The sequence below is a fragment of the Saccopteryx leptura genome, chromosome 4 (genome assembly GCF_036850995.1).
Source record: "Saccopteryx leptura isolate mSacLep1 chromosome 4, mSacLep1_pri_phased_curated, whole genome shotgun sequence".
In the NCBI taxonomy this organism is placed as follows: domain Eukaryota; kingdom Metazoa; phylum Chordata; class Mammalia; order Chiroptera; family Emballonuridae; genus Saccopteryx; species Saccopteryx leptura.
Window position 1 is genome coordinate 118878131 of NC_089506.1, and position 24082 is coordinate 118902212.

Here is a 24082-nt window from a genome sequence, read left to right on the forward strand (position 1 = left end):
AATGTGCCCAGAAAGAAAACAGAAGTGGAAAAAGAGCAATTCTTTGGCATTGGCTGTATTTTATTAAATAAGCTGGCCGGCAGCACTTAGAGACGCCACAGTAATAACAGTAAGTAACAAGTAGTAGAGTAGAAGGACAGGTTCTTTTCTGAAAAGGGTTTGAATCTGGTTCTCTTCATAAAAATATCAGTGTCAATCAATTTGTAGTCAGCACCTAGCACAACACTTATTTTTCTCAATGATTAGATGAACTAAAAGCAGTTTTCCATATATTTTTCTGATTATCTTTTATCATGAAAACTTTAGCTACTATTGAGAAATGTTTTAAAAAGAAAGAAAAGCAAGAACCATCCCTCCCTGCTTCTAAATAATGGAATTCCAAATATCTTATGGTTTATGCCATCACTTAATTACATTATCAATATAATTATATAATCAAATTAATTATTTAATTGCTGCATATTAGGGACAATCTCCTCAAAAAGTCTAATAGGGTTGAGAAGAAAAGACAGCCCCAATTACACTAAAAGATTAAAGTAGCACTTCAAAATAAATAATGGGAAGAGGACATGCTTAATAAGTGAATCATGCAAACTATAATTTCTTGTGTGAGGGAACCTGGAGAGATATCCTCCAGGTAGAGTGTTTCAGGAAAGCTTTTCGAAGGAAGTGAGTTTGGAGTAGGTCATGATCAGAGAGGTTGAGTTGTACCTAAGTCTTTCCAGGCATGATCTAGGAAAGAGGCAGGGGGATCCAGGCTGGTGAGTGAATGGGCAAGAGGAAAACAGTCATTGGTGAGATCGACTTGGGGAAAGACTAGCAGGTAAGTCTGAAAAGACAGGTTGAAGCCAAATTGTGGTAGATCTTGAATGAGAATCTACAGGAGTTGGGCCTTTCCCTTGTGCTCTAGGGAAAGTCACTGAATTTTAAGCAGGTGAATGACATGACAATTTAAAATTTAAAAGTATTAATCTGGCTCTTTTTTAAAGGTAAAAGCCATAGAACTCAGGGACCATCTAGTTCAAGCCTCTTTTACAGAAGAAGTAGATTGAGTAAGAGCCTTTTCTAAGAGAAAACCCAAATTTCCTGACTACTAATCTAATTTACTTTCTACAACTTCTAAAACTTTAAATTAGCCTGGGTTATAGACCTCTTGGGACAAGATACATTATAGAATGCAGCTCTCTAAAGAGAAAGAAAGGTTGTGCATTAGTGTGTGTCAAGAATTTGTGAGGTAGTCCCTGACCTGTGGTGGCACAGTGGATAAACACCAGCCCGGAACGCTGAGGTCGCGGGCTTGAAACCCTGGGCTTGCCCGGTCAAGGCACCTATGAGAAACAACTACAGCAACTAGGAGTTGATGCTGTCTGCTCCTCCCCCCTTCTCTCTCTCTCCCCTCCCTAAAATCAATAAAATAAAATTCTTAAAGTTCTCATTATTTTATTGATTTGAGAGACAGAGGAAGTGAGAGCAGGATCATCAATCTGTTCTTGTATGTGCCCTGACTGGGGAATTAAACTGGCAACTTCTGAACTTTGGGGTGATGCTCTAACCAACTGAGCTATCCAGCCAGAGCAATAAAATAAAATCTTTAAAAAAAAAAAGTAAGTAACTTGTGAGGTACTGAACTTCAGTTAAACACAGGCAACTAATGTAAGAAACAATGGTTATACTTGACTCCAGCTCCAACTTGGTTCTGCGACCAAAACAGGAGCATTCAGGTCAGGCTGGTAGGCAAAGGGAAAGAAGGGGCGATTTACCTAGAGGGGAGAAGCAGCAGAATCCAATGGGGAGAACACTGGCTGGCTAATTAGATTTGGGTTGTAGTCCGGCTGCAGTTATGAAAGAAGCCACACTTTTATGCATCTCATGCCTCCCAAGGTTCAAATAAATCAGGTCATGAATGTTTGTAGCTGCTCCTCTGGAACTCGCTATTTATTTTCCAAGGAAACAGTGTTATAAGAAGGGGGTTACTGAGTGTAAGGGCAATTCGTGATGGCAGGAGCAGGTTCTGTCCGTGTCCAGGACAGGAACTCTGGTGGCTGGGCCCACAGGCCCCAACCTTGTTTGGGGAAGGGGGGTCCTGGAGTTCCTGTGACCAGCTGTGTGGCAGCTGCACTCACACACCTACGTGGTCAGAGAAAGCCACGCACAGCAACAGGAACAAAGTGACAACCTGGCTACCGGACTGTGCAGCATCAGCGAGGGTCAGAAAGTGGTCCCGGCTCTCTACCGCTTGTAAAAAAGCTCCTTAAAGACTTTGTGTCCTGTGACCAGTTGTCTTGGTCAATAGCATTCTATAGAATGCCCAAGAACTGTGGTGGTGGCTGAACCACAGTGTTGCCTAGGAAAACAGCCCAAAGGAGGACAATGCTAGATTGAGGAGTTGACCCGCGCCCTGGGGCTCCCCAAGCAAGTAACAGGCCAGAAGATGGTCCCATGGCCTCAGAACAGCACAGATACTATTTCCCAGCTGCCTCATTTCCTCCAGGACATCCTATAAACCCTGGGACATCAAAAACAGTCCTATGGTTTGTGTTTGAAGCACTTAAAAGTCTAACCTATTTATGTGGGTGTCCAAAGAAACCTATGTACAGCAGGGCTCAGATTTATTACAGTCTTGCTTCCTTTCAAGAATGAGCTGAGGGCTCTACTTTCTTTTTTTTTTAAGCTACATACTCAAGGCCCACCTCTACCTTCAAGCCTAGTTAACTAGGGAGGTGTTTCCTGTTATAATGCCGGCTGTTGGGACCTGGACGGCATGTCCTCTCCCGGTGACTTGTCACTTTCTTGTTCACACAAAGGATCTGGAGAGGGCAGGCAAAGTCAGTGTGAATGACCCTCTTTTGTGAATTTCACCAGCTTGAATGCAGTAGCAGTCTTTTTTTTTTTTGACAGAGATAGAGAGCCAGAGAGAGGGACAGTTGGGGACAGACAGACAGGAAGGGAGAGAGATGAGAAGCATCAATTCTTCGTTGCGACACCTTATTTGTTCATTGATTGATTGCTCTCTCATATGTGCCTTGACGGGGAGGGGGGCTACAGCAGAGCAAGTGACCCCTTGCTCAAGTCAGTGACCTTGGGCTCAAGCTGGTGAGCCTTGCTCAAACCAGATGAGCCCATGCTCAAGCTGGTGACCTTGGGGTCTCAAACCTGGGTCCTCTGCGTCCCAGTCCAATGCTCTATCCACTGCGCCACTGCCTGGTCAGACATCAGCAGTCTTTATTTCATTCAATAAATGCTTAAACAGTTAAAAGAAAAAAAATGATTAATTGCTCATATTATCCTCCAGAAACCTATATAAATCCCATCATAGCTGACTGAAACAACTGCATATTTTACAAAGAAATACAGTTGGCCTTTGAACAACCCTTGGGAGTTAGGGACATTGACCGCTTGAGCAATCCAAATTCTGAGTATAAATTTTGACTCCCCCAAAACTTAGCTATTGATAGCTTACTGTTGACTGGAAGGCCTACTGATAACATAAACAGTCAATTAACATAGGCCAGTCCATAGGAACACTGAGAAGTGACCCTCAGAAGAAAAAGGTAAATAAGGCAAATCACTCACAGGGAAAAAAGGTGCCCAGGCAGAAACAAGGATAAGTCTCTGACCACCACAAGGGGGCACTTCCAGTTCCAAGACAGCTTTGTTGATTTACAGCAGCGATTTTCAACAGGTGTGCTGCAGAAATGTTTTAAAACATGCAATGCCTGACTGTATAGTCAGGGGCACTGACCTCTCTTCCCTTAGGTTGTCAAGTAAAAAAATAAGACAACAGCCAACACAACAATAGCTGTGTGGTGGAACGCCCTTGAACCATAATATATAGGTCATGTAATAGGATTTCATCTTATTGGTCACATCACATAATAAGGTTGCCTCGGATTGGTTAATTCTTGATACCAGAAATCCTTATATACAAGTATACGCACCTGATTTTTATTTTTTAAAAGTCTCTTGAAGCAAAAAGGTTAAGTAATTACTTTTTAAAATTTTGATAAATCAATCAAAATTATACCTTTTCTTAAATATTTTATTTCTTTTAGAGAAAGGAGAGAGAGAGAAGGCGAGGGGAGGAACAGGAAGAACTAACTCATAGTAGTTGCTTCTTGTATGTGCCTTGACCCGGCAAGCCCTGGATTTGGAACAGGCCACCTCACTGTTCCAGATCAATGCTTTATCCACTGTACCACCACTGGTCAGGCTATACCTTTTTTTTTCCATCAGAATGGCAAAAAATATATTTTTTGGTGTGCTGCAGAATTTTAGTAATTAGTTTACGTATGCCATGAAATAAAAATGATTGAAAATCGCTGATTTACAGGGTTGGGCAGTGGTGTGGAGGAGGGAAGAGGACAATCGAGTAGCTTTCAAGTGGTGGTATGGAGATTGTAACCAGCACTCAAACATACTATAGTAACCAAAACTTCTCAGTTTTCTGTTTTCTGGTATTGTTAACATTCTAGGCACTATTATTATGAAGCTGGCTAGAAGTGACAAATAACAGGCCATATAAAAAAAAAGGTTAAACAATAAAAGAGAAAGACAAGAATCAGAAGACAGATGGAGAACCAGGAAAAAGAAGGTAGGGAAAGAACCATGAGAATATTATGGATAAGAAACTAACGTGAAGAAAAGCAGTAACCCTTAAATAAGGGAGAGAAAAGTGTGGAAAGTCAAACAGATATGTGAGAGAATGAATAAAGATGGGGGGGAAAGTCCAGAAAACATCTAATTCAGGTTACATGATTAATTCCACTGTGACTTGTCATCCTTTTCACATCTCACTTATTTATTTATTTATTTATTTATTTTTGTATTTTTCTGAAGCTGGAAACGGGGAGAGACAGTCAGACAGACTCCCGCATGCGCCCGACCAGGATCCACCCGGCACGCCCACCAGGGGCGACGCTCTGCCCACCAGGGGGCGATACTCTGCCCCTCCAGGGCGTCGCTCTGCCGCGACCAGAGCCACTCTAGCTCCTGGGGCAGAGGCCAAGGAGCCATCCCCAGCGCCCGGGCCATCTTTGCTCCAATGGAGCCTTGGCTGCGGGAGGGGAAGAGAGAGACAGAGAGGAAGGAAGGGAGGGGGGTGGAGAAGCAAATGGGCGCTTCTCCTATGTGCCCTGGCCGGGAATCGAACCCCGGTCCCCCGCACGCCAGGCCGACGCTCTACCGCTGAGCCAACTGGCAGGGCCACATCTCACTTATTAACTGAATATCTAATTCAGGCGTCCCCAAACTACGGCCCCCTGAGGCCATTTATCCAGCCCCCACTGCACTTCTGGAAGGAGCACCTCTTTCATTGGTGGTCAGTGAGAGGACCACTGTATTTGGCAGCCCTCCAATGGTCTGAGGGACAGTGAACTGGCCCCCTGTGTAAAAAGTTTGGAGACCCCATAGTAGCTGTGCTTTATAAATACCCCAAATGTAGCCTTTGCTTTTTAAAAGTATGTTGTCTTTCGTCAAAGAATAAAAGTTTTAGTAGAATTTGAGAATGAATTGTAAATCATTAAATAGTTCCTGGTAATAAAAGAACAAAACTGCAGAACTTTTATACTGTTTCTATAGAGGGGGGAGCATATTAGAAAATGAAATAGTTTGAAATTAGTTGATTCTTAAAGGATACACTTACATACACATTTCCTTTAAGAAATTGGATTTTTTGACCTGACACTGGTAGCACAATGGGTAGAACATTGACCTGGGATGCTGAGGACCCAGGTTCGAAACCCTGAGGTCCCTGGCTTGAGCAAAGACTCATCTGACTTGAGCACCGGGTTGCCAGCTTGAGCTGGGATTAGACATGACCCCAAGGTTGCTCAGCTAGAGCCCTCCAGTCAAGGCACATATGAGAAATCAATCAATGAACAACTAAAGTTGCCGCTTCTTACCTTGAGAACTTGATGCTTCTTAGCTTGCTCCATTCCTGTCTGTCTCTGTCAGTCTCTCTCTCAAAAAAAAAAAAAAAAAAAAAAAAGTTGGATTTAAAAAAAAGATTTTATTTAGTGACTTTATTTATTTATTTTTTATTCCCCAAGTGATTCTATGTCCTGCCCTCATTTAAAAAAAAAAAAATCTGGTTGCCTTATGACAGCTAGACTAAAATATTTCTGCTTCTGACATTATTCTAAGTGCTCTTTTAGTAAAATGTCAAGTGAGCATGTCATGGAGACAGCTTACCAAAAGACAGGAGTATATCCTGAATCTTAGCAGTCTTTATGAGAGTTTTGTGCCTGTATACTAATGAATGATTATTTATGAAGTCTCTATACATGTGTCAGAAATTGTCTGAGGCCCTGGCTGGTTTGCTCAGTGGTAGAGAGTCTGCCCGGTGTGTGGATGTCCTAGGTTGGATTCTCTATGAAGGCACACAGGAGAAGCGCCCATCTGCTTCTCCATCCTTCCCCCTCTCCTTTCTCTCTAACTCTCTCTTCCCATCCCGCAGCCAAGACTAGAGCAATGTTGGCCAGGGTGCTGAGGAATGGCTCCAGTTGCTCCACTGCACCTGAGACAGAGGCCATGGAGCCATCCTCAGTGCCCTGACCAATATTTAGTGATTTTAGAGAGAGAGAAAAGTGGGGGAGAAACGGGAAGCATCAATTTGTAGTAGTTGCTTCTCAGATGTGCCTTGACTAGGAAAGCCCAGGATTTTGAACCAGTGACCTCAGCATTTCAGGTGGACACATTATCCCACTGTGCCACCACTGGTTAGGCAAGTTGGACTTGAAAAAAAAATGCCGCCTTATAAAAATAAAAGAGTATTAAAACTACCAGGATACCTGGCCAGGTTGCTCAGTTGGCTAGAGCATCATCTAGATATGCCAAGGTTATAGGTTCGATTCCCAGATACATATACAACATTCAACCAATGAATGCGTAAATAAGTGGAACAACAAATCGGGTGTTTATTTCTCTCTCTAAAATCAATAAATAAATTAAAAAAGAAAACCAGCTACCAGAATAAAGAGAGGGAGAGGTAGAAGTGCTCAGACGGCCCACTCCAAAATCCATCCTGTAATGATCATCATGTTTACCATTCTTTCCAGACTTAACATTGCTCAAAGATAGGAGAGGATTTTTTTTTAAAAGGGAATTTTTACTTCACCACCATACACTTTGTGATTGTACCCATCACTCAGTAACTACTTGATTAATTTTGGGGAAACATCAAGGGCAGTGTGTCCTCAGAGGTAGAATACAACAGAAACCAACTAAGGCCCTTTGAGACTTGAATGCAACACTGAATAATAATTGCAGTGACCAGTGCAAATATCTGGGCATTCAACGTAGTTTTTTCAAATTTCTGATCTGTTTTGGAAAGTGATTTTTCTTTTTCCTTCAGGTTTAACAGAATTCTGACATACAGTAGAATGTAACATTTCTACAGTAGATGCCTCAACACCTTCCTCCTAAAAAGTATTCTCTAAGCCTCAGGCGTGCAAGTCTCCACCCCCAACCAGAACACACTTTTCAATCTCCCTTTTCCCATCCCCCAGCTTTCTCACTATACGGTGCGCACCCTCCCAGGAAGCTTTCCTGCAGTCATGGTGGTTGCAGGGATCCATGCCCGTCTTCTCTAGGGCAGTCACACGTGTCCATTCCCGGGGGTGATGGGAGGAGATCGCTCTTCCCGCACCTCCGCAGATTGGTGCCTCCCCCACCCCACCCCACCCTTCCCGCCGCACTGCCGCCTTCATCCTACTGGGTTACAGCTTAACCAGCCCCACCACCTTCTGCCCTCGGAGAAAAGAACCACTTTAGACCTCCTTAGAGCTTCTTGGATGGAGTGTTAAAGAACAAATGGAAACCACTTAATTTCTCTCGGCCTTAGATCTCTGCGATGCACAGACCACTAGTTCCCCTGCTACCACAGGCACTAATAATAACGAACTCCCACACGTGCGTCTTTCTGGTTCTAGCCCCTAAGGAAGACACCACCCAGCGGGCCCTTTAAAAGGATGAGACCACTAAGGCCGAGTGGGGGGTGGGAGAGAGACCTTTATTGTTTCCACTCATCAAAGTCATTAAACTCCTCAGCCCCAAACACCTGGGAAGCGGAGGGCATCTCGGAACAGGTCGTGGAGTGCACCTCACTCCCTTACACTCGCATGCTTTTCTTGGGGCGCTCAGTTCCCGCTCCCCTCCCCCGCTCTTCCCGTGCAGCTGTCCGGATCGGGTGGGGGCGGGGTTGTTGTTGTGGCGAGGCAGCCCCGCCCCCTCCTCGTGGCGGCCCCTCCCCCGGGCCTCGCTCGGCCCCCTCCCCGCCCCCAACCCCATCTGTTTTCGCCGGCTGTGAGATGATTACATTGTACGGGACGCGGGGCGGCTAGAGCCGCTGCCTTCGCCGCGGGATGGAGCGCGGGCGCGAAGCCCACGGGCAGCCGGAGCGGCAGCGGTCCCAGTGAGCCGTCCGAGCCGCCGCCCCCCGCTCGTCCTCAGCTCATGCACACGCCGAGTCGCGGCAGCAGCGGGAGGAGTAGCCGCCGCTCCCGCCCCCGCCCCCGCCCCCGCCCGAGGAGCTGAGGCGGGAGTCCGGGCGAGCGGCAGCGTGGGGCCGCGAGGAGCGCGTCGAGCGCGGGGCCGGCGCTCCCGCCGCCCCGGCCGCAGCCGGGAGATGTGCCCGGAGGAAGGCGGTGCGGCCGGGCTGGGCGAGCTCCGCTCCTGGTGGGAAGTCCCGGCCATCGCGCACTTCTGCTCGCTCTTTCGCACGGCGTTCCGCCTGCCCGACTTCGAGATCGAGGTGAGCGGCCGCGGCGCCTTCCCTGGCCGCTCGGGACGCCCGGAATGCCGCGCGAACGGGAGAGGGCGCCCGGGCTCAGGGTTCAGCGCGGCAGGCTGTGCGGACCGGCCGCGGGGCAGGCGTCCGGACTCGGGACTGTGGCGGGCGGCGCGCTTTTGTGGGCGCGGGCTCAGGGCGCTGGCTCTACGTCGCCAGGAGCAGCGAAATGGGGTGCCGGGCGGAGCCGTGACCGGGTGAGGCTCGCTCCCCGCAGGCGGGCGCGTGGGTCACCCGGAGCCGCGGGCACAGGGTCTCGGCGCCGCGGAGGGAAAGTTTCGGACTCCGTTATTCACAAGCAGCGCTCTGCTCCTCGGACGCGCGGCCCTTTCCATGCGGGCGGCTCGGGGGGGCTCTCGGAGGCAGCTCGCCACCATTATCCCGACGGCGCGCGGCGGCCGCGGCGCTCCCGGCAAGGCCAGAGGTGCTCCGCCCGCGGCTTTGTGAGCGCCGCGCTCTCGGCCGTCCTGGCGGCGGGGCTGGGGCGCGCGTGCGGAGCGGAGGCCACGCGATCGCCTGGGCGAGCGGCTCGCCCGCCAGCATCCTCCTTTTTTTTTTTATTTTTGGGAAGAGGATGCAAGATACGTGATCTGCTGGCAGGTTGAACTACGTGCTCACTCGCAGCCATACTCGTGGTGACTTAACACCTTTTGCTTCCGGACAAAGTGAAGGGGACCGTGGGTCCGTGTTTCTTTTCTGGGGTGCCGTGGAGTGAGCGAAATCAGAGCCGCCGGTTCACACGAGCGAATTGTGATCGCCGCCTCCCCACCCCCACCGACCTTACTTTCTGCTGTGTTCGGGTTTGTTTTTCATTCGCTCCGTCCTGAGATTTTTGCCTCACCTCTGTAATTTTTAAGATTCTGTGCCGTGCGCGGAATACCGTGGACTTATGTGAATGCAAGTGTGGGAACTTGCTCTCGGGGTAGAGCCAGTGAAATGGGGAAAATAAAAACATCAAATGGGGGTCGGGTAGGAGGGAGAGGGGAGAGGAATGCAGGCTGATCAAGTGAGACCCGTCCCCTCGTTTAAACGGATGAAAACAATGTGATGAGATAGCGTGCTGCTTCTGTCGTTTTTTTTTTTTGTTTTTTTTTTTGTGTGTGTTTTTTAGGAAGACGTAATAAGTTGAGTGTTTAAGGTAGCGGCAGAGTGTGTGTTTTCAAAGTTCGAACGCGATTGTAAAAGAAAAAAATTTTTTACTCAATTTTCATGGGGGCATTTGTATTGGCTGAGGGAGAAACACGGCCGTGGCAATGAAAGGTTTTGGGGGATGCTAACAGTCAGGAGAGGTTCCCCTGTTGTTCTGGGGGGGTCAGTCCTTGGTGTCCTTTCTGTTGGGGTGAAATGTGTGAGTCGTTTGTGTGCTGGCGCTCAAAATGGTGGCTGTGTGGGAGTTGTCCCTGGACGATGCCATCTTGGGTGCTAGGACACTGGCCCCCGCCCCTTGTCTTGCCTGCCAGGGAATGCAACTTGAGGTGATGCCGAACTACAGCGTCCGAATTTTAAGGGCCCATTCCAAAAGTACTTTGGAAATCTCATCTTTTTAATATCCGTACGTTCCCATTTTGTGGATGGAAAAACAGAGGTCACTCATTTTGCCTTAAATTGTTGCAGATACCTAGACTAATCAGTAAGTGACTTGTTCTAGGAAATAAAGTTATGGTTTCTAAGTAGTAGCCGGTTTAAATCCTAAAGGAAATGTAAACTGGTCAAAGAGGTCAAACTTGTACTTATGACAAATGAAAAGTCAGTTACAGGTGAGGTAAGGGGGGGGAAATGGGGGATATTTGAGATGACTGTTTCTGGGAAGGGACACTTGTTTTGGTAAAGTGTGCTATATGAATTAACGTGCAACAGGAATGAATATCGGGACTCCCATTTTGACAACTATTCATACCTGTTTTTATTTGCAGATGTTCAGTGACGAGTTAGTGAGTTTTTACTCTGAAGTTCATGTATAATCTTCATTTCTCATGTAAGGTGTGTTTTGACATGGTTAACGTAAAATTTAAGGTTTTCTGTCATCAGAAATTAAAACTTTTAAAATTTATTTTTAGACTTCTAACAAATTTGACTCATCAAAAAACACGATCAGTTTTGATTCTCTATGTATAAATAAATTTACTTCTATTTTGCTTAGCTGGTTTTTTAATCTATAGTTTATTGTTTTGACAGTTTGAGAAACATCTCTTGGTTAGAGTTTACGATGAGGTGGTTGGTGGAAGACCTTTCTTTAAAAAACAAAAAAAAATTAATCCTGAGTTGTACCTTGTTAGGCCAGCTGAAAAGGCCCTAAATCTTAATGAATGGCATCCTTAAAAGATAGAAATGATCAATAATAGAGTGGTAGAAGTTGGACATTAGCTTTTTTAGGAAGCCAGTTTTCACCTGTGGGAAGGACCTCATATTTATACTGGACTACCAAAGTAAAGCCATGGCTTTATAAAAGATTAAGGCAGGAGAAGCCTGAAGGACTTGGCTTCTACTTCAAGTAAGCGAATCTTTCAGAGGGAAGGGCTGTGAGGATTCAGGCTACAATTCTGCAAGAGGTCAAGACCTCCCACTTAGAGAACTGGTTCCCAAAGCATAGATATTATTTTTGCATGTAAAAAAACAACAACTTGGTTCTCTGTTAATAAACCTTGGATGGATGCACATAATTTCTTCAGAAGAGTGAATATACCTGATTTCTTTTGGGGATATGCATAAAGCCTCATATATTGCTGCCTGCCCCCTAAGTTGGAGTTCTGTAATCATCAGACCAAACACCTATGAATGTGTAAGTAATGCTTTAAGTTGTTGAAAATTTCTGCTTTTAAAAACACATAAACATTGTTTAAAACTTGAAAATTAAAGGAAAATATAGGTAAGGGAATTAAAGTCACCTGTAAATACCGCCCCTCAGGGATGAAAAAGCTATTAATTGTTAACAGATTGAGAGATTACCAGATGTTTTCACAATGTATTTGTGTCACAGATTGGGTGTTCTTTTTATTTTTCAGGTGAGGATATTGAGGTATAGCTGGATGACAGTGAATCAATGACATTGCATTCTGTAGTTGATATTGATCTCCTGGAAGAGTCAATATTGAGGTTTCTTTATCCTAGCCTATTTTACTTATTTATGTATGTATGTGTGTGTGTGTGTGTGTGTGTGTGTATGAAAGAGGAAGAGAGCGAGAGACAGGAACATCTTTCTGATTCTATATGTACCCTGAACTGGATGGGAATTGAACCAGCAACCTCTGTGTATTAAGATGACACTTTAACCAACATTTTAGCCAGTTATTTTTACAGTGAATAATATAGTGTGTTACTTGACTGAAGTAAGGCAGGGAAGATAGAATCATTTTTAAAATAGTCTGATAATTTGGTCTGGAGTTAATCATGATGGGTGTGGGATTGGGAGCAGAAATTCCATCACAAACATTTAGGGCATATTTTCTTTAGCGAGGAGACCTTGGTGCCTCTAGGTGACTATTTGAAAATTACCTAAATGGTTTGTATATAGTGTAGTAACATGGTAAAAATAATCTGATTGTCCTGTCTACTTTTTCCCTGGGCTTCCTGCCCTTCAGTCTGAAACCGTCGCTGCCTTCGTATCTCCTTCCTGGTGTGCTTATATATGGTTCAAGTCCTCACCTCATCAGCATGGCTATCTGGCAGGGGATGTCTTTAATTCTGAATCCTAAATTCTACTCTTGGTATTTTCTTGGGTCCAACCTCTTAATTAAGAGTATCAAGGCATGAATTAGTAAGCATGAAAAGAAGTAATAAAAATTGCTGAAGGTAATTTAGTACATAAATTGTACCAGCAGTGGTTCCTAATCCAAGGGCCTATGGATGGGCTCTAGGAGATTTCGTGCGGTGTATATAATATGCACTTTGCTGCAGGTAGGGAGGGACAATTGCTTTCACACAATTCTGAAAGCGGTCCCCACCTGTACAAAGGTTAAGAGGCCTTGAACTAGATGAAAGAGTAAAATTGGCCCTGAATCGGGGAATCCGAAGCCTAGTTTCATGTCACAAGATGCACTGGACTAGGAGTTAGCAAACTTGAACTCTTATTCTAATTGTGCCCCTAACTAGCTCTTGTGACTTGGGGCAGGGCAAAATAGCCTGGTAATAAATGCCACCATTGATATGTTTTCCAAATGTTATCTTGTTTAGTCTGTGGCCATCCTTGACCATCGCCTTTAGGTAGGAGTTCTCCTCATTTTACAGATGAGGGAATTGAAAGGTTTAGAGAGGCTAAGTTGTTTGCATGCAAACTTCTACCGGATCTCCTCAAGATTGATGCTGTTGCTACCGCCTGACACTGTTTCTATCAATACTTCAGCATCCATTACCTATGGAATGAAGGGCTAGATCTAAGTAATGACTGAGATTCCGCAGTGCAAACCTAGACTCTATAGAGTTCTTTGGTTCCTAATAATATGGGACACAGAAGATTGTTTTAAAAGTTCTGAAGTAGCCTGGCCAGGCGGTGGCACAGTGGATAGAGCATTGGACTGGGATGTGGAGGACCCAGGTTCAAGATCCCGAGGTCTCCAGCTTGAGTGCGGGCTCATCTGGTTTGAGCAAAAGCTCACCAGCTTGAGCCCAAGGTCGCTGGCTCGAGCAAGGGGTTACTCGGTCTGCTGAAGGCCCACGGTCAGGGCACATATGAGAAAGCAATCAATGAACAACTAAGGTTTCGCAACGAAAAACTAATGATTGATGCTTTTCATCTCTCTCTGTTCCTGTCTGTCTGTCCCTATCTATCCCTCTCTCTGACTCTCTCTCTCTCTCTGTCTCTGGAAAAAAAAAAAAAGTTCTGAAGTAAGTACAGAAGTTTTCATTTGTCTACAAATATTTATTGAGCATCTGCTGTGTACCAGATGCCAGAGGTACAGATGTGAACATAACACAGAAATACCAGCCCTCTTTAGCAGAATGAGACAAACAGTAAACAAATTGTAGTATGTCAGAGGGTGAGAAGAAATCAAGTAGGATGGAGGCATAGGGTAGGCCAAGTGGAGGGGGGTTGGGTTGTTGCAATTTAAAATCCAGTAATTAGGTATTGCCTCACTTTGAGAAGGTGGTATTTGAGCAGATCTGGAGATAAGTGATTTAAAATGATTTAAAAATAAGTAGTTTGTCACACAAATGTGTTTAATGTAAGATACCACATGATAAATGCCTTCTGAATATTCAGGGTCTGCTCCTTCTGTGATGAGGAAAACCCAGGAACAGGATGTGAATTAAAGGAGGGGCAAATGTTCATGTAGTTTGAAATCCTGAAAGGAGAGGGTGTTCTGTCAGAGTTGAAGACTCCAGAAGTGGATACTAGATCCCTTTCTGTTTATACCAACAACTTGAAAGGGAAGTCTTTTTAGTTTTTGTCTGCTCTGTGAAGCTGATTCACAGGGGGCAGTTGGGAGCTTCTACAGTGGTAGAAAGAGCAAGTGCCCTTTCATCTCTGAAGGACAGCCTAGGTTATTATCTGTCTTGCTTTGTATGACAAGTTCAGTTTGGTCTTACCTAATTTTCTGGAACACAGGATAGCCTAAAATACAACTTGGCTGCATTAAGTACAACGGACTGTCTGCCCTTTGATCAGGAGAGGCTCAAGCTAGATTTCTTGCTGTTTGTTAGGGTAAGAATGAGGAGGACTAGTGAATGCTGGGAAACCCTAAGTGCAAAAACTACTTTATGTAAAAATTCCGTGTGGACTGAGCTGAAGCAGACAGAACTGCACGGCTTCTATGTGGTCTAGTTGATGTGATTGAACATACTTTCAAAAGGGATCAGTCAGAAACTTGGATTGTGGGCCCACCTTTGTCAGTGACTTGAGTTGTGACCTTAGGCAGATCACTTGGTTTCAAATGCCCCATTTATAAAATGGGGATTTTAAACTATGTAGATGATTCCTAGGTTTATTTTCTAGGACCAAAGCTCTACGATTCTAGGAGTGGTTCTCAACATGCGTAGCATTTTGTTTTTCTTTGTTTGTCTTTTGTATTTTTCTGAAGTTGGAAACGGGGAGGCAGTCAGACAGACTCCCGCATGTGCCCGACCAGGATCCACCCAGCATGCCCACCAGGGGGTGATGCTCTGCCCATCTGGGCCGTTGCTCTGTTGCCACAGAGCCATCCTCAGCGCCTGGGCCAACTTTGCTTCAATGGAGCCTTGGCTGCGGGAGGGGAAGAGAGAGACAGAGAGGAAGGAGAGAGGGAGGGGTGGAGAAGCAGATGGGTGCTTCTCCTGTGTGCCCTGGCCGGGAATCGAACCTGGGACTCCTGCATGCCAGGCTGACACTCTACCACTGAGCCAACCAGCCAGGGCCTAACACGCGTAGCATTTTTTTTTTCTGTATTTTTCTGAAGCCGGAAACGGGGAGAGACAGACAGACTCCCGCATGCGCCCGACCGGGATCCACCCGGCATGCCCACCAGGGGGCGACGCTCTGCCCACCAGGGTCTACACTCTGCCCCTCCGGGGCGTCGCTCGGTTGCGACCAGAGCCACTCTAGCGCCTGGGGCAGAGGCCGAGGAGCCATCCCCAGTGCCCAGGCCATCTTTGCTCCAGTGGAGCCTCGACTGCGGGAGAGGAAGGAGAGGGGGAAAGGTGGAGAAGCAGATGGGCGCTTCTCCTGTGTGCCCTGGCCGGGAATCGAACCCGGGACTTCTGCACGCCAGGCCGACGCTCTACCCCTGAGCCAACCGGCCAGGGCCCGTAGCATTTTTAATTAAGAAAATCACTGACTTCACTAGTAAGGATCAAGGTTATGAACTATTCTAGGATCTGTGTCTTACAAATTAATTTTGTACCAGATGAAAGCTACAAAACCGAGCTTGAAGCTATAAAAGCTACAAAACCACGCTTGGAATGTGTTTGTGGTTTATCTGATATTTGTCTTTCTGTTGAAATCTTATCTGCAAATATGTTGCTGGTTTTTTTGTTTTGTTTTGTTTTTTGTGTTTTGTTTTTTTTTTGAGAGAGAGGGACAGGCGGGAAGGGAGAAGGGAGAGAGATGAGAAGGATCAATTTTTCGTTGGGTAACCTTTGTTGTTCATTGATTGCTTTCTCGTATGTGCCTTTATTGGGGGGCTCTAACTGAACCAGTGACCCCTTACTCAAGCCAGTGACCTCAGGGTTTTGAACCTGGGTCCTCCGCGTCCCAGTCCGACACTATCCACTGCGCCACTGCCTGGTCAGGCTGCAAATACACTTTGAAAGTAGCTCTTAAGGCTTGAAGATTGACATTTTCTCTCTCTGAGGTCTTCAAACTGATCTAAGACTTTGAGGATATGCAGAATTCTGGAGGATGAAAGTCTTGCATTATGTTATGTTTCAGTCACTTTTGTTTCTTAATTTATATTATGATTTATACTTAGAACTTGAAATGAAACCAGTTAAAGCTTCTGGCCAGGGGTCTGCTTCCATCTAATTCTGCGCACACTTCAGAGAGCTGTGTTCTCTCCTTTGTGTGGTTTTTGTTTTTGTTTTTGTTTTTTTAGATTTTATTTATTCATTTTAGAGAGAGGAGAGAGAGAGACAGAGAAAGTAGAAGCAGAAAGCATCAACTCCCATGTGTGCCTTGACCAGGCAAGCCCGGGGTTTTGTTAGGCGAACGTGATAACCACTACACTACGGAAACACTGCTAAGCCCAGGGTTTTGATCGGCAACCTCAGCGTTCCAGGTCGACGTTTTGCCCATTGCGCCACCACAGGTCAGGTTCCCGTGTTTTGATGTTCCATTGGGTTCTGTGCGCTGGATGCTTCTACTGTACCTTTTTTCCATTTTCTTCTACTGTATACTAATCATCTTATACTGGAAAACTTGGGAAAGTCTTTTTTTCCAGTAGTTCTTATGATTGAGAAAGGAATTCCTGGATGTTTGAGCTCAGGATTCGGTTGGTTTCTTCAGTGCTCAGTGTTTCTCAGCTTCAGCACCATTGATACTTTAAAGGGCCACGTAAGTCTTTGCTGTGGGAAGTTGTCACACGCCTTTTAATATGTTTAGCAGCACCCCTGGCCTCCACCCTCTAGGTGCCAGTAGCAGTCCCAGTCATGACAAATAAAAATGTCTCCAGACATTGCCAAATATCTCTTGGGGGTGTGTGTGTGTGTGTCAAGATTGTGCTGTTTGAGAATCACTCCTTTAGGGTGTAAGTACAGAAGACAAGTGTTGGGTTGTTGTATAGAATGTATACATATGTGTACATATATAGAATGTATACAAATTTATATGAAGCTGATGAGCTTTTTCTTCTGACAGCGATTCTTTTCCCTAAATTCTAATTTTTTTGTTAATAGAAATTGAAGGAAATTAATTTGCTCCCAGACATGTATGTCATTAGCAATTGCACGTTAGAAACTTGGGGAAGCAGATGTACTTTTTTCTTTCTTGCACAGTCATTTAAGGGAAGAAGAGTGGTTTGGGGGCAGTAGAGAGGACGGTGTACAGGAACCGTCCCTCAGGCAGGCCTGGTGCTGCACCTCTGGAAGAGGAGGGGTGTAGCGGTGCATCCTCGGGCTGGTATGCCCTGCTGCCATCGCCTGTCAGGGCACAGGCTCTTCTTAACAGATCTCTCGAGCATTGTACAGTGGTGGACTATGGGAGGGGTTAGTCATGACTAGGTCAAGAGTTCAGTGAGACCTAACCTGAGGGTGTGTGTGTGTGTGTGTGTGTGTGTCCCAATCCTCAAATGCACATTTGGGACATATGCATATATCAAGTGCTGTGAAGTTTATTATTCATCAGGACTTTTAATTTAGAACATACCAACCACAGAACCTTTCTTGATGTAGCTCTTCAATATCCTTTATGGTTTCTCCCATGGCCTTTTTCTCTTGGTATGGCAAAATATTTATGGATTCAAAGAAATTTTCCTTTTGGTTTGGAGGGAAAAAAATGTAGTGTTGATGACTTAAGCAGTAATAGCACACAGTGAAGGGCTTTGAGTCTTGGATGAAAGATACTGCAGAACTTCAGTGGGATGTTAACCATTTATCTGTGGATTCTCTACGTGTCTTTTTTGGATGTCCATCTCATCTTTGCCAGCTTGGGGTATCTGGTACCCACTGGGTCCGTGTGCCTTAGTTTTTATCCTTTTGGCTGGGAAGTAAAGCCTGGTCACACTTGTTTTTCCTTCTGCTCCATTGTTGTACTACTCTACTGATATCCTGTCCTGGGGTTTGTTTGGGCTGTAGTGAGGGAGGGTGTGATTTCTGGCCTGCGTCATGGTATAAATTCCAGAATTTGTATGGTTTGTGTGAAGGCGGTCACTTCTTCAGCCAAAAGAAGTTTTCTTCCTTTGCAGAATGAATGGCTCCTCAGAGTAGTTCTCTTATGTGCTCTGTTTTGTACTTTATTACCCACACACCCATTTAAAGTGTGATATGGTTTATGCAAAAATGTAAGGAAGACGGTGTTTCTCTTGTTTAAAGTCCCTAACCTCAGCTGATGTTTGTGATGGCTATTTGGCTGGTTTAAGTGACATCATGTTCTAAGTTTCACACTGTGCTGATCAGCTCTTAGCTTTTATTTTACAGCTTAGACTCCTTAGGAGCTTTGCTGGGTCTACTTTTTCCCTAGGGTGGGTTAGCTAGAGTAATTGCCTGACTTGGCAGTATGTCACTGAGGCGTGTGGCCACCGAATTAAGTGTGTGAATGGTTGTTGGAGCAGACTGGATGCACCCTTCTGTACCCTCCACCAAAACTAGGTGAAAATAGAGGAAGTGATAGGGTCATGATTACACTCACCACTTCATGTTTTTAATGGAACTTTTAAATTACCACCAATTAATAACTCCTGAGAACAGAGTAAGTTTTTAAAATTGGGAATGCTTTTAAGCAATCTGGTTGACTGCAAGAGTGCTTTTTTTCTACAGACTGGTTCCTTTTAATGAACACCCTTTCCCTGAGTCTCATTGTCTCAGGAACAATGGCAATAAGGACAGTTGATTTGCTTGACAGAAAATGTGTTAAATTAACAGGTCTACTTCTTTAGCAGATCTTTTCTTTCCCCCATTCCCATTGTGTCTCTGCTGTCTCCCTGAAAGGTTGTGTTTGCAGATTGTTTTAGGTGTGGGAGACAGTTTTTATAATCAGTGTCCTGCAGTTCTTTGTTCAGGGAGCACTGTTATATGGGGGGGCATTTTTAGGGGGGACTTGCTAGTTTATTTAACATTTTAAAAGAAAATTTTAAAGCACAGTTAACATTCAATAATATATTAGTTTCAGGCATATAACATAGTGGTTAGACATTCATATAATTTATGAAGTGATCCCCTTGATAAGGCCTAGTACCCACCTGGCACCATGCACAGTTATTACAGTATTACTCACTGTATTCCCTGTGCTGTACTTTATATCTCTGTGACTGTTTTGTAACTGCCAATCTGCACTTCCTATCCCTTCATCTTTTCACACAACTCCCCAGCCTCCCTCCCCTCTGGCAACCATCAGTCAGTTCTCTGTGTCTGAGTTTGTTTCTGTCTTTGTTCATTTATTCTGTTCTTTAGATTCTGCATACAAGTGAAATCATATGGTATTTGTCTTTCTGTTTTTGACTTGTTTTGCTTTAAATCCCTCTAGTTCTGTCCATGTTGTCACAGATGGTAAGATGTCATAATTTTTTAAGGCCAAATAATATTCCTTTGTATATATGTATCACATCTTCTTTATCAAATTGTCATTGGACAGTTTGCTTCCATATCTTGGCTATTGTATATGAAATGTCCTTCTTTGTCTCTTGTTATAGCCTTTGTTTTAAAGTCCAATTTTGATATAAATATTGCTACCCCATCTTTATTTTTGCATTTCCATTTGTACAAAATTTATTTTTCCATTCCTTTACTTTTTTTTTTCTTTCTGACATGACAGGAAGACAGTGTGAGAGAGAAGAGAGATAATGAGAAGCATCAAGTCGTAATTGTGGCACTTTAGTTCATTAATTGTTTCTCATACGCCTTGACTGGGGGCTTTAGTCGAGCCAGTGACCCCAGGATCATGTCAGTGATTCTGTGCTCAAGTTGGTGCACCTGCACTCAAGCCAGCGACCTCAGGGTTTCAAACCAGGGACCTCAGTGTCTCAGGTTGATGCACCACCACCATTTAGGCTCCATCTCTTTACTTTCTGTCTGTGTGCATCTTTTGACCTGAAGTGAATCTCTTGTAGGTAACATATGTAATGGTGTTGTTTTCTTAACCATTTAGCCACCTTGTATTTTTTGATAGGAGCATTTTAATCCGTTTCCATTTAAAGTAATTGTTGATAGGTATTTAGTTATTACTATATTATTCATATTTTTTATTGTTTTTAAGTCCCTTTAACATCTCTTGATAATACCGGTGGGTGGTGATGAGTTTAAGCTTTTTCTTGTCTGAGAAGCTCTTTCGTGTTCTTTCGATGCTGAATGATGCCCTTGCTGGATAAAGTAGTCTTGGTTGTAGAGCCTTGCGTTTCATCACCTGAAATGTTTTGTGTCAGTCTCTTCTGTCCTGCAAAATTTCTGTTGAGAAATCAGCTGACAGTCTTATGGAACTCCCTTGTAGGTAACTAACTGCTTTTCTCTTGATTTTTTTAAGATTCTCTCTTTTTACTTTAACCATTGGCATTTTAATTATGATGTGGAACTTTTTGGGTTCATCTTATTTGGTGTTCTCTGCACTTCCTGGACTTGTATGTCTGTTTCATTCACCAGACTAGGGAAGTTTTTCATTCTTATTTCTTCAAATAGGTATTCATTTTTATTGATAGATTGATTGATTTTTAGAGAGGAAGGGGAGGGGGGAGAGAAAGAGAAACATTGACTTGTGGTTCCACTTATTGGTGCATTCATTGTTTGATTCTGCGTATACCCTGACTGGGGATCAAACCTGCAACTTGGTGTATTGGAACCAGGCTCTAACCAACTGAGTAAGCTACACTGCCTGGGTTCTTCAAATAGGGTTCTTTCTTTCCTTTTTTGCTTTTTTAAAAAAAATGTTATTTATTTATTTATTTATTTATTTGAGAGAGAGAGAGATATGTGTGGGGTAAGGACAGGAAGCATAAACTCATAGTAGTAGCTTCTTGTATGTGCCTTGACCCGACAAGCCTGGGGTTTTCGAACTGGCAACCTTGGCATTCTAGGTTGACACTTTATCCACTGAGCCACCACAGGTCAGGCCCAAATAGGTTTTCAATCCCTTGCTCTCTTTTTCTGGTACCCCTATATTGCAAATATTGGTATGCTTGTTGTTTTTCCAAAATTCCCTCAAATTGTTCTCATTTTTATTTTTTTAATGAATTTGTTCATTTATTTGAGAGAGACAGGGAGAGAGAGAGAGAGAGACAGAAACATTGAACCGCTCCTGTATGTGCCCCGACCAGGGGATTGAACCAGCAACCATCACTCTCTGGGACGATTCTCCAAACAGCTGAGCTATCCAGCCGGGGTTTAATTTTTACTGATTTTCAGTGAGACACAGCAAGGAAGGGAGAGAGAGGAGGGGAAAGAGAAGCATTCTTTTTGTTTTCCACTTAGTTGTGCGGTCTGGTGTGGTCTGAAGCCAGCCACCTAGTGGAGGCTGCAGAGTGCTCTGTGGCTGGTAGCTGGCAGTGCCAAGTTTTGGAGGCACCTGGGAGAGGCTGTGCTGTGAACTGAGGCCAGCTGCTACTAGTGAGGCTGGGGGCTGCCTAGCAAGAGGTACAGGGCACACCGATGCCAGCCAGTGTTTGTTTAGGATTTGTGGACCATGGAGTGATTTTAGGGAAGTGTGCAGCGCTGGCCAAAGCCAGCCGCTGTGACAGCACTGAAGTGGTTCCGGCTGTGAGTAGTGAGGTGTGGGTAGTGGGACAGGGTGAGTTAAAGAGAGAAGTCGCCTGTTGTCATAATTAAGGGGTTCAGTTTAGGGTTTTTCCCCACTCTTAGACTGCCAACTGGTATACAAACTTACTAATTTTTTTCACATAGTTTTTTTTTTTTTTAAGCAAGATAGAGAGGGACAGATAGGGATAGACAGACAGGAAGGGAGAGAGATGAGAAGCATCAGTTCTTCGTTGCGGCACCTTAGTTCATTGATTGCTTTCTCAGATGTGCCTTGACTGGGGAAGAGATTTCCAACTGAGCCAGTGACTCCTTGCTCTAGCCAGTGACCTTTGGGCTCAAGCCAGCAACTCCTGCTCAAGCAGGTGAGCCCGCACTCAAGCTGGGTGAGCCCACACCTGAGCCAGCAGCTGGGATATTGAACTTGGGTCCTCTGCGTCCCAGGCCAACGCTCTTATCCTCTGTGCCACCACCTGGTCAGGCTTCACATTATTTCTGAAAACCTTTTCTTCCCATTTTTTTTTTGTGTAAAGCAGCTACCCAGGCTCCTTAGAGGCTGTTGTGAATTGGAAGGGGAATATTTTTTTTGGTGGTGAGAGTACCTGTGCCCTTGTCACACTGAACTTCTTCAGTGTTAGTGGTGGAGCCCGTCTTCATGACCTCACCCTTCTTTGTACTTGGATTCTGTAATGTGCTACTCTTTATTAGAAAAGGAAAAACCTCACATCCCAATCAGTTTCCCTTCTGTTCTTTTTTTTTTTTTTAAGTGAGGGGAGGGGAGATAGACTTCTGCATGTGTCCCCACCAGGGTTCCACCTGGCAATCCTGTCTAGGGCTGATGCTTGAGTACCGAGCTATTTTTAGCACTTGAGGCTGACACCCTCAGACCAGCCAATCCATCCTCAGGGCCAGGGCCCCATACTCAAACCATTCGAGCCACTAGTTATTGAGAGGGGAAGAGGCAGAGCGGGGAAGGGGGAGGAGAAGAGAAAGAGATGGTTGCTTGTGTGCCCTGCCTAGGAATCATACCCAGGGCATCCATATGCCGGGCCAACACTATCCACTGAGCCACCAGCCAGAGCCTCTATTCTTACTAATATAACATTGCAGAGGTATGTGACAGGGTTGCTATCATCCCACTGCCCTGGGGAATTACTGTTTTTATTTTTTTGAGAGTGAGTGATGGCAGCGATAGTATAAAACCAATGTTGTATGCCACATGAATGGAAGTGAACATGACTGCTGTTGGAGTTCAGAGGCATGCAGTGATTGTATGTGAAGTGCTTCCTGGAAAAGACAGACTTGGAGGTTCATGTTGAGTATGTCGGTATAGCTAAAGTGTCCTTTTCTTATAGAATGCTAATAAAAAGGGAAGCTGAGAGAGCTGAGAGATAGTACGTGGGACATCACAGCAGGCCGTGAATGGCCACGCTCTAGTGTTAATTATTTTTACACAGGAATTGAAGACAAGAATGACTGAATTTTAGACTAAGAATGTCCTGAGCACTAAATGTTTTAGGTTAAATCTTGTATTGGTAGCTGTGATAGCAATAGTGGGGGAAGAAAGACTAGCTTTTACTATTGGAGTGGAATGGGTGTGAAATTCTAAAAGTAGTGGTAACAGGAAAGGACATTTGTCTCTGGTATTTTTAAGACTAGGTAGGAATAGCCCTGGCTGGATAGCTTGGTTGGTTAGAGAATCATTTTGAAGCACAGAGGTTGCGAGTTAGATTTCTGGTCAGGGCACAAAGAAGTATAGATTGATGTTCCTTCCTTCTTCACTCTCTCCCTTCTTCTCTCTAAAATCAATAAAAAAATAAATATTTTTTAAAGATGAAGTAGGACATGACCAGGCTATGGCACAGTGGATAGAGTGTCAGGCTGGGATGCACAGGACCCAGGTTCAAAACCCCGAGGTTGCCAGTTGGAGCAAGGGCTCACCAGCTTGAGTGCAAGGTTGCTGGCTTGAATGTGAGATCATCCCCATAGTGACTGGCTTGAGCCCAAGGTCGCTGGCTTGGACCCAACATCGTTGGCTTGAGCCAAGGGGCCACTCATTCTGCTATAGCCGTCTATTCAAGGCACATATGAGAAAGCAATCAGTGAACAACTAAGGTAATGCAATGAAGAATTGATCCTTCTCATCTCTGTCCCTTCCTGTCTGTCCCTATCTGTCCCCCCCCCCCCCCCCGTGTGTCACCAAAAAAAGATTAGGTAGGAATATACGTAATTTTAGTAACCACTGTCATCCCAATAAATTCAATTAAAAAGACTAGGTAGGGCCTGACCAGACAGTGGCTCAGTGGATAGAGCGTTGGACTGAGATGCAAAGGGCCCAGGTTCACAACACCAAGGTCGCCGGCTCATCTGGTTTGAGTGCAGGTTCACTGGCTTGAGCATGGAATCATAGACATGAGCCCAGGGTTGCTGACTTGAGCAAGGGATCACTCACTCTGTTGTAACCCCCCAACCCCGTCAAGGCATGTATTAGGAAGC

The 24082-nt window shown here is 44.8% G+C and overlaps 1 protein-coding gene and 1 pseudogene across 1 annotated transcript in view; both read left to right on the plus strand.

Moving 5' to 3' along the window:
* The first annotated feature begins 1995 nt into the window (after positions 1-1995).
* Positions 1996-8489, plus strand: LOC136403300 (SNARE-associated protein Snapin pseudogene; annotated as a pseudogene).
* CECR2 (CECR2 histone acetyl-lysine reader) overlaps positions 8310-24082 on the plus strand; it is a 177658-nt gene continuing 161885 nt past the window's right edge. The window contains exon 1 of the mRNA XM_066381125.1: positions 8310-8749. Coding sequence (XP_066237222.1) covers positions 8624-8749 — 126 coding nt within the window. The 5' untranslated portion in view covers positions 8310-8623. The remainder of the gene's footprint in view (positions 8750-24082) is intronic.